Source organism: Lontra canadensis, unplaced genomic scaffold (genome assembly GCF_010015895.1).
Source record: "Lontra canadensis isolate GAN:19392208 unplaced genomic scaffold, GSC_riverotter_1.0 scaffold105, whole genome shotgun sequence".
In the NCBI taxonomy this organism is placed as follows: Eukaryota; Metazoa; Chordata; class Mammalia; order Carnivora; family Mustelidae; genus Lontra; species Lontra canadensis.
Window position 1 is genome coordinate 1,628,899 of NW_022631099.1, and position 16,751 is coordinate 1,645,649.

Sequence of the window (16,751 nt, forward strand, 5' to 3'; positions counted from 1 at the left end):
CAGCTCTGTTCCTGGGCATAGCCCCCATCCTCTGCTCCCGGGAGGTAGGACAGCAGGCCTGGCTGTGGGAGTCCGGGGCCTGCCGACAGATGACGCAGGGCTCTGGACCCCAGACTCACTAGACACAGGCGGGGCCAGCAGGGCGAGAACTTAGACACTGGAGCCCTGGGTTGGGGTGTAAGACCCAGGGGATCCTAAGAAGGTGAGCCTCAATGTAGAGGGTGTGGTTCCAGGACTAACTCCAGGTTCTTCACCTTCTCTGCCCTCAAGACCCTCACGCATTCTTACAGGGGTTTCTGTATTTCCTTTTACAAATGAAACAAGATGGCGATAAGATGGTTGGGATTGGGGGGAGGAAGGGAAGGGATGGGACCTATTTACACAGGAGTCGGAGTGAGTTTGAGGTGAGGAGTTGGGGGTTCGGGCAGGGAGGGGGAGCCCTGGCAGAGCCATAATCTTCCTATGACACTGGCAGCCTGAGTCCCGCTGCCACCTCAGGGGGAGGGTCCTGGGGTCTGCTCAGCCCCAAGAGGCCTGAGTCCCAGCAGTCCATACCAGCACCCTGGGGCTCCTCCTCCCCGCAGGATGTGTTAAGTGGGGTGAGGCTCGCGGCTAGGGCCCTGTTCGCGGCCCGAGTCCCGGTCCTTGTTCTCCGAAGAAGAAGAGGAGCCAGAGCCATGGCTGCGGCCTGACTGCCGGTAGGCAGAGCTCAGCTCCTGCAGCCGCTCCGGCGTCGGCCCCCACTTGGCAAAGCCGGGGTCATTCTGTAGGAAGAGCACGGCCGTGTTGTGGACAGCCTTGTAGTGCATTTCTTCCCTGTGGACACAGGAACAGCTCAGGGTGGGGCTCGGCCTGGCAATGATCAGCCTGGCCCTCCTCCCCCACCCCACCCCACCCCCACCCTCCCCGGGCACCCACTTCTTGCAGACGTGCTGGGAGCCACTGCGGTACTCGTGCTCGAAGGCAGGCAGGACCAGCTGGTGGCGTTTGAAGCGGCTCTGCTCCATGCGGGTGAGCGCCGGCGTGGGGGGTTCTCGCCACTCGGGGATAAACACGATGAAGGACAGGGGCTCTGGTGAGCTCTCGAGCAGTTTCTACGGGAGGGGGCACGGGGTGGACATCAAAGGCCGCCCTCCAGGTGGCTGGCAATCCTGCGTGCCACCCCTGCCCCCCACCCACAGCAGCACACCAACCTCGAAGTGAGAGACCATGGCATCCATGAGCTCCTCGCAGAACGGAGGGTTGGCCTCAAAGGAACCACTCAGCGGGGAGAAGTCCAGGCAGGGCCTGGGGACAGAGGTGAGCATTCTAAGTCCCACCAGGACCCAGGCCCTCCACCAGAAATGGGTGCTGCCCCCACATTGTTGGAGGGATGGGCCCTGGTCAGGCCCTAGGCCAACATTAACCCAGAATTCATCCTGGGACAAGGTGTGGCCAACTCCATTGAAGGGCTGAGGATAGAGAGGCTCAGGCTTAGAGGCCAAGTCCACCAAGCCACTTAGTAGAAGGGCAGGGACTCAATCCCAGTTCAGACACCAAAGCACAAGCCCCAGCTGGGAGTTCCCAGCTGCTGAGCCTTTTCCCCTTACTGGCTCAGGCCTGTCTTCCAACTGGAGGCTGGGTCTCCTTTCACCCAGGCTCACTCCCCTCCACCCTCCCAGTGAGTCTGAAAGGTCTCCGATGTCTGAAGTACCACTTCCCAAGCCTCTCTGTGCCTGGACCACGTGCTCCTACCCCAGCCTGGGCTAATTCACCGAGAAACCTGCAGGCTGGGTTAGGGGCGATCAGGCTCCCGGAAGCAGAGACCAGTCTGAGGTCACACAGCAAGAGTTCTGAAGGCAGAGACTACACCCAACACCGCCCAATTCCCAAACCCGAAAGCATTAGGAAGTTGCTGGCCTAGGTGGGATCTCTGCTCTAGAGAAGTCCTTCCTGGGCCTGGGCAGAAGGGCCCCAGCAGCCCCCCGGCTCTCACCCGCGGGAGCCAAAGTAGCCATCTGTGTCCGGGAAGGCAGAGCAGTACTGGCGGAAGTAGCAGTTGAGGGGCGAGGCGAAGCACTCAAAGGTGACGCTGAAGAGTCGGTGGAGGGCCTCAAAGACGTGCACGGGCAGCGATCCCTGCAGGCCTGTCCCCTCGTAGAGGCCGACGCCAAACATCATCTGCACAGTGGCCACCGTCAGCCCCCTGGCCTTAGCCTTCTCCCCGCCCTCCAGCGGAGCCCGCCCCTGCTGCCCCAGGCCCGTACCTGGTACCGTCGGAGGAGACACCAGACTCGGGGCAGGAACCTCTCAAAGGCAGAGTCGTCAATGCAGCTGTAGCGGTAAAGCAGCCACTGTGGGACAGAGAGCAAAGGCCTTCAACAGCGCCCCCTCCCTCCTTGCTGGCCTCCTGCCGAGGATGCTGGCTCCAGAAGGAGCCAGCCTTCCCCTCTCCCACCTGGGTGGGGCGACCTGCCTCCCCTTGACCCCAGCTCTTACCAGCTTGCTAAAGTAGTTGCGGCTGACCTTGACCATCTCTCCCTTATACCGGATGCAGACCACATTATTCTCCATATGCATCTCCACATTGGGCATGGGGGGTGCAGACACGGCCAACCGTACTGGGTAACAGTACACCAGGCGGGGCTCCACTTCTGGGGCCTCCACCTCCTCTGTGGGCAGGAGAGCAGTGAGAGGCCACCCTGTCCCGGCTCTACTAATTCTCACCCTGGAACCCCGGACAGCCTCCATGCCTGCTGTGCACTGGGTCCCAGTAACCAGGGGAGGTAAGTCTTGTCCCATAGAGGAGCAGAATGCAGCTCAGACGGTTTGATGACAACATTAACAGCCAGGCAGCTGGCAGGGGCAAGAGCTGATGGCCTAGGCCAGCATGCTCTGTACTGACACAGGCCCCCAGTTTGCCAGGCAGGAGTAGGAGAACTGCATCGCTTGCTTAGGCCTCGGCCTAGAGCTTTCTGGGCCAAGCGCTCAGAGTTACCCAAGTTCACGTCCGAGCCTGTGGCCAGGCACGAGACTGCAGTGTGGGGAGAAGTCCACCTAACTGCTTACCCCCAGCCTGTCCACCACATTCACTGCCTTCTGTCTTCCCCTTCCCCCAGCCCTTCTCCAGTTCCTGAAGGAGGGCTGAAACCCCTGAGCCCCAGGACAGCGGGTCCTGCCCCAGACACTGCTGGGGGAAACAGGCTCCCCAAAATCAGCCTGTGGCCTGGACGGTTAGCCTCGCTTGTCCCCTCAGTCAGGGCCCAGGAAACCGTGTTGGGGTCTCACAGCTGGCTCCCTGCCATTGGCTCCCTACCTGGGATGTTGTTTTCCTTGAGGATGGCAAGGTGCTTCTCACGGATCCGTTTGACATACTCCAGGGAGATGTGGTAGATCTTACTACAGATTCCCTCCACGGAGTCCTTTGCTGCGGCTGACACGTGGGGGCCACACTGCCTCCGTAGGTGCTCCAGGCGGTCCTGGAGGAGACACTCCTGATCAGGGCTCCAGGGGACTGTTGGGGGAGGGCTGGTAGGTTCCAGCAGTCCTCGTTTTTGATACCAGCTCTGCTACTAGCACAGTAGCTGTGTCACTTGGACAAGTCCCTTGTCATCTCTGAATTTAGTCCTCCACTGTTAAGGGAACACAAAGTACTTATCGGGTAAGGCAGTTTGAGTATTAAATGCGATCATTCCCATTAAGGGCTTAACTGAGCCCCTGCCATACAGCAAGTGTTCAGTCAATGCCAGCACCTATAATGGGAGTTACACCGTGCCAGGTGCCATGAGAACTGCTGGGGAGACAGACAAACCAGGTAAAGTCCCTGCTCATAAAGCACTTGCCATCTACCACAGTGGAGACCATGACAAAACAGGGTCCTTGGTCATTGCAGATTTGAAATCTGAGCTTTTAGCAACTGGCAAGGATTTAACTAGGTATTTGTTATTTTCCTGAATCACACGTGTGAAAGTGATGAGTGAAAATGAGTCACTCTGGCTAGTGAGTACACCTACCTTTGTCACTCTACGTGTCAAGTACAGTTACTATCGTGAAGTGCGAAACCTTGCCTCTTGTGAAAAATGGTCCTGAAGAGAAAGCCCATTGCTAGTGCTGGTGGAGACTTAAAGAAGTGACAGGTCTGGGCCAGAAAATGGAATCACCGTGGACGCCGTAAAGCAGGGCATTCAGTCTGGCGCCAGCTCTTTGCTGTGGCAAGTGCACATACCCAAGAAAAAGCAGTTCGTCCATCTGTGTCCAAAAATCTATCCAGGGGAGCTGCTCAACATTCATTAAGTAGAAAAGGCGGCTCCTTATGGTGTGTGGCTGAGCACAGGATTCCATTAAGAACCTCAATGGAGACCGTCTTTAGGACGGAGCCAGGAGCCTAAACAAACCTCTTTACATGCTGAAGTTTGGGGACCGACAAGCATCAAAGGTCTGCTGGGGGCCCCTGCCCAGCCTAGGCAGGCAGCTGAAGGAAGGAGCCACTAGAGCCTTTCCACCGGCCTCCTTACCCGGGGCCACTCACCATGTAGTCCTCCTTGGAGGCAGAGTGGTCCTTCCGCAGCCAGCTGAAGGTGTCCTCCACGTTCCATTTGACCACCTTCCTGCTGTCGGGGGACGCACTCCTGCCAGGTGAGGGCGCGGGATGGAGCCAGCAGTCGGGCAGCTGCTCCACACTTACTCCCCCCCCAACCCCTCCACTGACATTCGGGCATCAAGGCAGCCCTCACAGCCCCTGTGCTGCCTCTGGGAGCCGCCTCCTGCCACAAAGATGCCGAGCTCCATGAGATGGGCCAGAGAGCCCAAGACCAACCCACTCTGATCACACACCCAGCCTGCTGGGGACAGGAGAGAACAAACCTGGACTCAATGAGCCGCCTTGCAGCTTCTGCGTATTTAAAGAGCAGGCGCTTCGCTTCCTCCCGGAACTTGATTCGGGATAACCTGGGACCAAGAGCAGGCAGAGTGAGAGCCCTTTGAAACAGGAATGGCCACACACACACCAACACCGCCCCCCCCGCCTCACCAAGTTGGCCCCAGCTCTGGACCTGTACCTGATGGGAATGTCATTCATGATTTCACGAAACATGGAGGGTGACACGACCGGTTCACAGTTGCTTGGCAACAGGGGGTCAGAGCCTTTATCCACGACCTTGCGCTCCAGCATCCAGCGGTTGAAAGATTCTCGTGGGGGCTCGATGCCTGCGGGACAGACAGGCTGGTGAAGGTCTGGCTCGGTCAGCAGCCTGCACACGGGCCCAGCCCACGGGGGGCATGCGGGCACCAGAGGGGCAGCAGTAAATGGCACGGCCTGTTCCGTCAGGAGCCCCGCCTCTAGGCAACTCCTCCACAGGTACTGAGAATCGCGAGTTTTCTAGAGTTAGTAAATGTTACTTAGGGTAAAAGGAAAAAGGAGAAACACCATTTCAGCGAGTTAAGCAGGCTTCTTTACTAATGAATAAAAGCCGCAGCTTACTGAGGACTTCCCATTCCACTTCCTCCTTGTAGCAATGCTGCAAGGTCCAGGTACCCTGGTCTTCATGCCCTCTTACAGACACATGAAAAGGCTTCACACATACCTGACAGACGGCAGGCATTCTGGAAGTGCTAATGATGGCTTTTGCAGTTACTGATGCCAGACCCCCTTTCCGTAAGCAGTTAGCAAACCTGGGGCTCCAGCAGGCCTAGGCGCTCAACTGCTAGGTTCTGCTGCGTCATTCCCAAACCCAGCTCTTGGCTAAGGGTGGGTGGAAACAAGGGTCTGGAGGCCCAGGAGGCAGTTACCCTCTCGCTGCTGGCACAGCTCCCGGTAGTGCTGCCGAAGCTTGAGGATGAGCTGGGAGCGAAGCAGCTCCACCTCGGGGTGCGGGGGCAGCACCTCTGAAGGCCCTCGGTGCTTGATGACAGCGTTGGTCTGGATGTCCAGATCCCAGTACACCCTTGGGGCACAGAAAGGAGTGAAGAAGAAAGTAGAGGCAAGGAAGGAGGGGTGCCCCGCCTGCCGCCATACCCCACGGTCCCAGACCACATCGACACTGGATGCCCTCAAGTCGATCGGCAGGGACTCACTCAGTGGGTCGGAGGAGAGCTGCCTGCTGTTTATCTTCAGGGGATGTCCCCCACATTTTCAGCGTTGGGGTTCCTGGGATACTGGGGGAGCTAGGCACCGACGGGCCTGTGGGTGTCACAGGGATTTCAATCTAGAGCAAAAAAGTAAAAGGCACCAGGGTCAGGAGAGCCCGCCTACGGCTACTGCACTGGCAAAGTGGTGAGTTGTGCCCCAGGCCCCCTCCTGACCGACTTGCCACTGCCCAGCCCTCGCAGGGAACCTGTTGGCTGCCCGCCCGGGGCAGCCGCTTACCAGCCGCGCCCTCACAGCCCGCAGATGCTCACCTTGGGCTTCTTCACACCATTGCCGCTTGGCTGCTCTTCCGAGAGCTGCCGCTTTCGGGGCCTGTTCTCAGCCGGGGGGGTTTCCACCAAGCTTGAGTCTTGGGGCAGTGGGGTCGCATTCAGCCCCAAAGGGTCCGACTGGTGGAGGGAGACCAGCACAGTTGCAACCAGCGCTAGTGGCTTAGGAGTCCCACGAAAACGGAATCCTGATGCCCTCCTGCCCCCTGCTCCTACTGTTCCAAGAGCAAGGGGGGCTAGGATACAGAAAGAGCACCGGGTTCCACTCCTGCCTGCCTCTTACACTTGCGTGACCTTGGGAGAGTTACGGCCCTTCCTAATTCCCTCACCTTCACAATGGCCCAGCCTCCTGTTGGCAAAATGATTCAGTGAGTCCGTGAATGTGACCAGTTTAATAGGACATCTGGCATGAGAGGAACCCTCTGTACATGTTAACTTCTTCTCCTTAAACACGAGGATAAGAGGAATAAAGGGAAAACCTCAAGAAATTCTTTTTTTTTTTTTTTTTTAAAGAGCAAGGCCCTATGGATGAAATTCCTTTGGTGACGCTGAGAATGAGTGATAGCAGGCAGGGTGGCCCTAAAGTCACATCAAGTTTGAGTCCAGTTCTGCCTCCTACTGGCTCAAGGTCTTGGGCCAGTCATTCCCCATCTCTGACCTTCAGTGTCTTCATCTGCAAAATGGGGGTGCCAGCCTGCTTGATTATGCCCAGTAAGGAAAGTCTGCCCCACCTGATAGGGATCCAGAAGCCCATGTTCCTGCCAGACAGCCCCCTCACGTGGACACTTCTGCTCCTAGAACGTGCTTCTCCCCTCTGACAACTTTCAGTTCACTAACTTTGTCACCTTAAATGCTAATTCAAGGAGAAGCATTCCCTGTCCCCTCCCCTCCCCATGAGCAGACCAGGGTCCCTGGTGCAATCCAATGCTAGTCTTCACGCATGTGCCACACTGTGATGCTACTGGCTCCTCAGCAGATTGTGGGCCCCCTGAGCGTACAAGGGCAGGACCAGTTGCTCACAACTGCACCACAGGCACAGTGCCCAACATGGAGTTCAAGTTCAGGATCACACACGATTACAATCAATTCTTTACGTGTCAATCTCCCCTATGTGAGTGTAGGTTCCATGAAGGTGGGGGCTGTGTCTGTGTATCATTGTATCCCCAGGTCCCAAGATGGGGCTAGGCACATAACAGATGCTCAAGATAGACTTGAGGAAGGCCCAGATGCTAGAAGCTGCTTGGGAGCCCTTCCCTGGGCTGGCACTCACGATCACGTCATGCTGGCCCAGCACAGGCATCTCCCACAAGGACTGGTTGGTGAATCGGTTGAAGTAGTAGGGACGGTTCTCCCTCCGGCTCCAGCACTTCTCCCAGCCCGCGTGCACCAGCTCCTCTGCAAACAAGCACGGAACCCAGCTGGGGTCAGCGCTGCTCCTGAGACATCCTTCCTACCCCGCCACCCTACCCTGCCCCTCGCCAGTACCTGGGAGGTCCTGCACCAGGCGGATGGGCTTTGGAGAACAGGGCTGGCTCTGATTGGAGGTGCCTGGGGAGTGACTCAGCAGGGACGCTTCCTCCCGGGGGCTGCCGTGATTCTCATTGGCCATCTCAGCACCCACACCGGACCTGCCACACAGAGGACCGAAGGGTATCAGGCCAGCAGGACACGGACGTCAGCTCCACCCCTCACCCACCCATTACAATCCACTGAGAGCCCCAGTGACCACTTGCAGATGTGAAGATATCCATCCAGTCCTGTCCCTGGAGGGCTGGTGTGGTACCAGAGGAGCCCTGGGATCTAAGTCGCAGTTCCCTCAACTAGAAAATGGGTGCACTCCTGTTGCTCCTTCTTCCTGACATACTCTCCCCAATTCCCCACCTGGCTTGTCATGATGTTCCATGTTCCAGGAAGCATTCCTGGACTCTCCAATGTCACCCCCCATCCCAAGCAGGGTGGTCAGAGCCCCTCTGCAGGGCCATGAATACCTCCACTGTGGCACTCAATCCTGTCAGCGGGGTTTGTCTACCCATCAGATGATCAGAACTCCCAGGGCTAGGAACTGCATCCAGTTCACTACTGTCGAGTGCTCAGCAGGGTCCCTGAACCCAATAGGAATTCTATTCATTCTGCAAATATTTCCAAAGCACAGAGTGGCACAGAAGACAGAACAGGGTCTGCGCTTGAGAAGCTATTCCCACCAAAAAAGAACAGTAAGTCCTCCTCTTTCCTGTTCCTATCCAATAAAATCTAACTGGAACAGAGTGCAGCCTGGAGGGGACATGGCATCTAAGAGGCTGCCTCATTCTGTGCTTCAGGGCAGGAAACAATCTGTTGCTAAAGAAACCAGTGGGACTGAGAAGAAATATCTAATTCAGTCCTTCCTAATTCCCAGGTGAAAATTTACTCTAAATACCAGAAAGCAGGTCAGCTCCTTCGGATTTGTATTCTCCATCACACCCACCCAGTACATCCAGCACAAGCCTCGGTGGCCAGAGATTTCCTAATCTGGCTGTTAGACTCCTAGGTGCCCAACCAAGATTGGATTGGTGATCCCAAAGTTGTTCTCAATACGTCACAACACCCCAAGAAATCATTTACCCACAAAAAGGCACAAAAGCATGTTGAAACATCAGTTATCTTTGCTTGCTGAAATTTTATCAGCTCCTTGTGGTCACACTGATTATCTCATGATGATCAGAAGCTCTGATTGGCTGTTGACAACATCATAGGAATCACTGGGACATTAATTTTATTTGTACACTCAGTCATAGATGTCTTCGTTAATTTGGAAAGGGAAAAGCAAACGGTTACTTGTCGGTACAGTTTGGCAGTAAAAATGCACGAAGCAAGAGGACATACATACAACCAGAAGGGGCCGTGATAACAAAAAGGTTCAGAACCACTAACCAAGGGGATAAAAAGCTTGATTCTCTGGGGAGGAAGGATTCCTGGTGCTTTGGGGCTGAGCCCGTATGTCTCAAGCCTGAAAAAGGTCCCTCTTTTTCTCACCCTCTGGGGTCTGCAACGCTAGCATGAGAGGGTTTTCTTCTCCGAGCAGATGGACCCCCACGTCACAGGGTGCCACAGAGGCGGGGGGAGGCCTGCAGGCAGGCTCGGCGCAGGTGGGTGGGCTGGTCAGCAGTGGAGCGGACGGGGGCCCAGGAAATTCCTTGCATCAGCAACTGCAGAGCAAATAGAAGAGAGAGTCACAAACCTGTGAAATGCTGCAGCACAGGGACAGCCGCAAGAGGGGCGATGACGCGGAGCAAGTTGGGAGCCCCCAGGGCAAGGAACACTGTGGGAGATCGGGGATTTAAGGGATGAAAATGATACTTCTCAAATTCTGCAAACCAAAAGCTTCACCTTCAGACTTGCAGCCTGCAGGCACACAAGCCCTGTGTTGTGGAGGGCCCTACGCCTGGTTTCAGGCTCTACAGTCGCTGTTTTGAAGTTTCTAATAAGTTTTTAACAAGGGGGGGCGCCTGGGTGGCTCAGTCGTTAAGCGTCTGCTTCGGCTCAGGTCATGATCCCAGGGTCCTGGGATCAAGCCCCGCATCGGGCTCCCTGCTCGGCAGAAAGCCTGCTTCTCCCTCTCCCACTCCCTCTGCTTATGTTCCCCTCTTGCTGTGTCTCTGTCAAATAAATAAATAAAATCTTAAAAAAAAAAAAAAGTTTTTAACAAGAGAGCCCATGTTTTCATTTTGCACACTGGACCCCAAAAACTGTGTAACTGCTTCTATCAACCAAAATATCCCTAAGACAAGAGAAAAGCAGACATACCATTTGGCCCTTGTACGACCGACACAGGTCTGAACAGAGTGGGTCCACTTACATGCAGTTTTCTCATCGCAGTGTGCTGTTATAAATGTATTTACACTTCCTTATGATTTTCTCAGTAACATCTGATTTTCCCTAGCTGACTTTATTGTAAGAATACACTGTATAATACACATAATGTACAAAACCCATGTTCATCCACTACCTATGTTACCAGTAAGTCTTCCGGTCCACAGTAGGCTCTTAGTAAAGTTGCCGGGAGTCCAAAGTTCTACTGGGATTTCCAGCTGAGCCGCGATCAGTGCCCCAACCCCTGTGTTGATCAAGGGCCAACTGTACATATCAGATGGGGGCCGGGGGGGGGGGGGGGGGGGGGGGGGGGGGGGGGGGGACACTACCAAGCCACCCACAGTGAGGGGAAAAAAGTCAATCCTTTAAAACCACAATAATAATCATACATGCTAATGGATTATGTAACACGATATGTCCACTTTTGACAGTTTCCCCAACAAATTATCTTGTGACACTGATGCACTCCTTAGCTGAAATACGCAGAGGCAGCAAGAACAGCACAGCTTAGAGGCCAAATGGGGACACTGGAGTTTTTTCAAAGCGACTGGGCATCACGAGGGCTTGTAAAACAATTCAGATTCCTGTCCCTCACTTCACGTCCTAGGAGTCAGGAATGGGGAGGGGAGATACACAAGAATTCGTGTTTCTTAAACACACTCCAAAAGGCGGGACCAGGAAACGCGATGACAAATTTTACACCGCTTCAAACCTTGACCAATTTTTTATGATTAAATAATTTTTCTTAATTTCCCAGGTGATTTGGGAGCAGCATGTCGATGACCGAAGAACCTGCTCTGGGTTTGGGCAGACCCGGGGTCCAGGTCCGTCTAACGCCTTCCGACTTATAAACAGGACTCATTCGACCTCTATGGTCTCTATACGTAGAGTCTAGCGTATTGTACACTTTAAGTAAGAAATAACTCTATTATCAAGATAATGTTTTTATTTTCCAAAGGCTTCCCGGCCCCCGCGCATACCGCAGTCTCACAGCGCCGACCAGCTTAATAAACAACTGTATCTCCGCAAACGGAGGAACGCACGAGAAGGGAAAGAACCCGGTTATTGGAGAAAGATGGGGCGGGACCATCTCAGTAATGCACCAATCAGAACCCCTCTGAATCAGGAGGGCGGAGTCAAAGGACTTGCAAAGTGCGCAGGCGCGGGGGACGCTCAATGAGGGGGCTCCCCCCGACCCGAGCGCGCGCACACTTTCCCCTCCCCCCAACCACAGCGGGGGCGGGCTGTTTGGCGCGCGCGCGCCAGCCCATCTCCCGGGCTCCGCCCCCCGCCCCACCGCGCGCTCCCGCCCCCGGGCTGAGGCGACTCAGAGTCGGAGCCCGACACAAAGGCGGTGGCGGCGGCAGCAGCGGAGGGGCCCTAGAGGCCGCTCCGCCCGCGCTCTCCGGGCCCACCTCCCTCACCGAAGCCACCGGCCTGGCCGCCCACCCGCGGGCCTAAGATGGCGGCGGCGGCAGAGATAGGGCAAGCGGTGGCCCCGAGCGGAAAGCGCCACAGGGGCCACCGCTGCCCGGCTTCGGATCCCCGGACCCCGGAGCGGCTCGCCGCGGGACCATGGTTTCCTGGGGCTCTTACCTGCCCGAAGCGGACTCGCGGGGACGCGGCTACACGTTCTGCTCGACCTCCCGTTTTGCCGCCTCCGCCTCGCCCTCCCCAGCGCCGCTGCCGCCATCTTGTGTCCCGGGCCGGGACTCCGCGCTGCGCATGCGCTGGTACCGCCTCTGAGGGACCTTGCCGCTGCCGCGCCGCCATCTTGAGTGTGGCAGGACCAGCCGACTCCACAGACCCTGCTTGCTTTCGGCCCCCTCCCCTTCCTCCCGCCCTTCTCTGCTGTTCCATGCGGGTCTCAGGAGGGCACGGCAGCTTTGCAGTTTGTGGGGTGTCGGCTGAGGAAAGAACGTGCTCACAAGCACGCTCCCAGCCTCAGTTTCCCCCCACGAGCACACTCGCGGGGGATGGAGGACCCGGGTGGGAGGTGCACCGCCGGGGCCGGACTGAGAATGCGCACCGGGGGGCGCGGGGCGGGCTGGGAACCTGCGGGCGCTCTGCAAAGACGCCCACCCGGGGGCGGGGCTGTGGTGACGCTGCTCTGGGCGTAGCAGGGACCCGGGTCCTAGCTCCGGCTGGGCTCTGCCCCTTCAACGTCCAGTCGCTTGACGTCTCTGTGCCAAGAATGCTTTCCAGCCGTTTTCCATATCCAGGATGCATGCAAATCGAACCTTCGCCCATAGTGAGGCTACATAAGTTCTAAGTGCTCTTGAGTAGGAGAAACTCAAAACAGCCGCAGGAGACATAATAAACGACTTTGGCAAATTTAGGAAATTATTAACTAAAAGCATCAGGGGGGCTCTCCCAACACTGACATACCTGTGGCTACTAGTTGCGGTGCTAAGCCTCGCTGAGAGCTCAGACCGGCCACCAAAGTTAGCCCAGCAGGAGATGCAGTTGCTATACCTAGTTGCTATACCTACCTATACCCGACTCCCTGCGGGATTCTTGGGTAGGGGCAAAGCGACCCGCTAACTCCACCGCCCCCGGGCCGCTTTACTAAACTGACCTCTCAGCAGGAGCTTGAAAGGAACACAAGGTTGCCACCTGCTGTTGGTCTGGCGTTTACCAGGCGGAGCCGGAAGCTGCTGGTACCGCAGCTGGGCAGCAGCCTCTGCCGTCCGCGGTGCCTAGCCCGGTGCAGCCAGGTGGGGTTGGGGGAGTGCCACCAAAACGGGAGGCAGCAGTAGGAAGTAGGGAATTCATCAGTCCGGCTAAGTTTAGAGCCCTGCTCCTCCATCCTAGATGTGTGGCTTTGAGGGAGCTGTTGGACCACTTTGAGCTTTGGTTTCCTCTAATGGAAGGTAAGTCCACCTGCCTTGTAAAGGTTTGGAGAGAATTAACTGGGCCTGTGAAGTACCCAGCACATGTGGTACCTGGCCTTTAAAAACGTTAGGTGTTACCGCCTCACGGGGTTATGAGGATTGCTCCGAGAAGATCTGAGCCCTCCAAAAACAAACCGGCCCTGTATAGGCCCAGTAGGTGAAGCCAAGCCTCCCTTAACAGGGCACCAGTTCACTCGGGAAGCTCAGCCGGTTAACCGTCCGCCTTCGGCTCAGGTCACGATCCCAGGGTCCTTCCATGGAGCCAGATCAGGTTCCCTGCTCAGCGGAGAGCCTGCTTCGCCCTCTCTCTGCCTGCTGCTCCCCCTGCCTCTACTCTTTCTCTTTGTGTCAAATAAATAAGATATTAAAAAAGACAAGAGAGAATAGCACACATACAGAAAAGTGCACAAAACGGAAATGTAAACCTTGATGATCTGTCACAGAGCAAAGACCCATATGAACATCACTCAGGTCAAGGTATCATCAAGCACAGCATAATCACCACTAGTTTGTTGTTGTTGTTGTTGTATTTTCCTTTATTTATTTATTTATTTATTTTTAAAAATTAACATATAATGTATTATTAGCCCCAGGGGTGCAGGTCTGTGACTCACCAGGTTTACACACTTCACAGCACTCACCAAAGCACAGACCTTCCCCAATGTCCATAACCACCCCCCCACCCCCCAACCCTCAGTTTGTTTTGTGAGATTAAGAGTCTCTTATGGTTTGTCTCCCTCCCGATCCCATCTTGTTTCATTTATTCTTTTCCTACCCCCCAAACCCCCCACGTTGCCTCTCAACTTCCTCATATCAGGGAGATCATATAATTGTCTTCCTCTGATTGACTTACTTCGCTCAGCATAATACCCTCTAGTTCCATCCACGTCGTCGCAAATGGCAAGATTTCATTTCTTTAAAAAAAAAAAAAAGATTTCATTTCTTTTGATGGCTGCATAGTATTCCATTGTATATCTATACCATGTCTTTTTTTTTTTTAAGATTTTATTTATTTATTTGACAGATCACAAGTAGGCAGAGAGGCAGACAGAGAGAGGGGGAAGCAGGCTCCCTGCTGAGCAGAGAGCCCGATGTGGGGCTCGTTCCCAGGACCCTGGGATCATGACCCAAGCTGAAGGCAGAGGCTTAACCCACTGAGCCACCCAGGCGCCCCTATACCACATCTTCTTTATCCATTCATCTGTTGTTGGACATCGAGGTTCTTTCCATTGTTTGGCTATTGTGGACATTGCTGCTATAAACATTCGGGTGCACGAATCACCACTAATTTTGTGGTAACCACTTCTTTGCTTGTGTAGTTTTACCACGGAAGCGTGTATCCCTAAACACTACAGTTTCATTTTGCCTGTTCCTTGAACTGTATACAGATGGAATTCTACAGTCCCCTGTTGTGTTGGCCTTCTTTTGCTCGACATTGGACTTGGAAAACCCATTTATGTTGTTGCATGTAGCTATAGTTCATTTTCATTGCTGTATTCTGTCTTCCAATGGATATTTATCTACTCTACTGTTGGGAGATATTTGAAGCCCCCCACCCCATACCTTCTTTCTGAATTTTATAGATAATAACAAAATTATTATATTTAAATAAATGAACTAAGCCATTAAGTATGTAAATATTTGAATGGATGAGTGAATACTAAAACCATTCTCCAAATTGCTCTTCCTGTCCTCCACCCTTGCTTCTCTCGTAGTCCATAATGCCCCGTCCAGTCACAGAGATCTCTTTAAATCTGGTCATATGGAAAATCTGTTCACATCACCCTGGGCTTAAAACCCTTGAATATCTCCCCACTGACTGCAGGATGAATTCCCAAATCCTTAACTTGGTTTACAAGGTCGTAATTATAAGGGGAGCTACCATGGCAGAGCGTTGAGTATGGACTGTGTCTAACACTTTACATACATTCATGTTATTCATGATCCAGACCTTCAAACGACCTCTCCTTCATCAGACCCCAGCCTTCACGAACTACGTGCAATTTCCCCTAAGGTGCCAGGTTCTCTTTGAGCTTGGGCCTTTGCGTATGTTGTTTGCTCTCACTCACTCTCCCCAATTGGACTCATTCAGCCTTCAAGTCTTACTTTAAAATTTTATTTATTTTTGGGTGCCTGGGTGATTCAGTGGGTTAGGCCACTGCCTTCGGCTCAGGTCCTGATCCCAGGGTCCTGGGATCAAGTCCCACATCGGGCTTTCTGCTCAGCGGGGAGCCTGCTTACCCCTACCCCCGGCCTGCCTCTCTGCCTACTTGTGATCTCTGTCTGTCAAATAAATAAAATCTTTAAAAAATGTTATTTATTTTTTATATGAGAGAAGGGAGGTAGGGGCAGAAGGTAAAGGAGCATCTCAAGCAGGCTCCCTGCTAAGCATGGAGCCTGATGAGGGACTCGGTCTCACAATCCTGAGATCATGACCTGAGCCAAAACCAAGAGTCAGATGTCTAACCGACTGAACCACCCTGGCGCCCTCTTCAAGTCTTACTTTAGATGTCACCTCCTCCAGGAAGCCTTCACTGAACCAGGCTAGGTCAGTTCCCCTCTTCTGTATTCCTACAGCAGCCTGTGCTCAGTGGACTGCTTAAGGGTGGGGCTGGGGCTTGTTCACATCTGTAGCACCATACCCAGTGCTGTGCCTAACCCTCTGTAAATATTGTTGACCATGGACAGACCACACTGGGTTGAAGCCTGGGTGATTTTTTTCCAGGTATCCCTGTTTCTATTCCAGGCTCTGGTTTCTGTGGTGGGGACACCAAGGCAGTGCCCTTTGAGATGCCAAGAAAAGCAGAAGTTGCCTGCCGTGGCAGAGTCCTTGCCAGCAGCCTGGAGTCCGCTACTCCCAGGATAGGGATGAGCAGGTCAAGCAAAGATCCTGGGGCTTTCAAGCACTCCATCAACTTTCCGGAAGAAGCCTAGTGAGTTGGGAGAGGTGGTTGAGATAAGCAGGGCTCCTCCAGCTTTAGCCAGTCCTGGCTGGGAGCCTGCTGGCAGAGCCTCTGAGGACCTCAGCCTAGGCTGCATATTAAAGCAGAAACATAAACATCCAGGCTCAGGCTGCCACAAAACATACCTTCACCCCCTTGTTCTCTGCCACTACAGTAGGAAGCTGCTGAGAAGGAACCATACATCCCAACCCCTGAGGTCCTGGCGGTCGGGCAGGGAGGCTCCAGCATGATCCTGATTCAGGCTGCCCCCACCCAGGTCCAGCCAGAGCTGCGCATAGACTCTGCTCTGCCGTTTAAATAACACTGAAGCCGTTTCCAAGGTCATTGGGCCTGGCCCTAGGAAAGCTGCAGAAGTCAGTCTTCCATCCCAAACTGTGGTTTCCACTGGGAGTGGCTCTCTGGCCATTCTGGGGCCAGATGAGAGAAGCCATTTAGGCCAAGAATAGATGAGGGGAGTGGGGCGTTTCCTCTAGCCTTTCTGGTCCTTTAAGTGTCTGATGTGGTGTCCGGTTCCCCACCATTTCTTCCTCCAGCTGGGCCGGGTATGAGGTGGGGCCCACCCCAGAACCTTGAGAACCAAAGATAAATAAGACAGACTCTGTCCTCAGGCTGCTCACAGAGGAGGCGGGGAGGCAGACACAGAACAGGAAGA

General features: G+C 54.5%; 1 protein-coding gene across 3 annotated transcripts; it reads right to left on the reverse strand.

Annotated features, from left to right (window-relative positions):
• Positions 1-170: 170 nt before the first annotated feature.
• PCIF1 (PDX1 C-terminal inhibiting factor 1) lies at positions 171-11,952 on the reverse strand. 3 transcript variants are annotated; one of them, XM_032838495.1, is made up of 17 exons: positions 11,839-11,952; positions 9,406-9,578; positions 7,879-8,021; positions 7,664-7,788; positions 6,376-6,513; positions 6,052-6,182; positions 5,767-5,921; positions 5,037-5,184; positions 4,843-4,926; positions 4,508-4,607; positions 3,296-3,458; positions 2,479-2,651; positions 2,247-2,333; positions 1,976-2,160; positions 1,194-1,287; positions 919-1,094; positions 171-816 (listed from the first exon to the last, which is right to left on the reverse strand). In XM_032838495.1, the coding sequence occupies exons 3-17, from the start codon at positions 8,000-8,002 to the stop codon at positions 591-593; spliced, it is 2,109 nt and encodes a 702-aa protein (XP_032694386.1). In that variant the 5' UTR covers positions 8,003-8,021; positions 9,406-9,578; positions 11,839-11,952; the 3' UTR covers positions 171-590. The 3 variants fall into 3 exon arrangements, with proteins under 3 accessions (XP_032694386.1, XP_032694385.1, XP_032694383.1); XM_032838494.1 differs by having other exon boundaries at positions 9,304-9,578; XM_032838492.1 differs by having other exon boundaries at positions 8,995-9,578.
• Between the last annotated feature and the right edge of the window lie 4,799 nt (positions 11,953-16,751).

Excerpts from the sequence above, each read along its gene's own strand:
- PCIF1 (XM_032838492.1), bottom strand. The coding sequence starts at position 9,026 with ATGTTTCAACATGCTTTTGTGCCTTTTTGTGG. Across the intron at positions 6,514-7,663 it reads TGGGCCAGCATGACGTGATC|TCGGACCCTTTGGGGCTGAA; the intron begins GTGAGTGCCAGC and ends TCCCTCCACCAG. Across the intron at positions 2,652-3,295 it reads CAAGGAAAACAACATCCCAG|AGGAGGTGGAGGCCCCAGAA; the intron begins GTAGGGAGCCAA and ends TCCTGCCCACAG.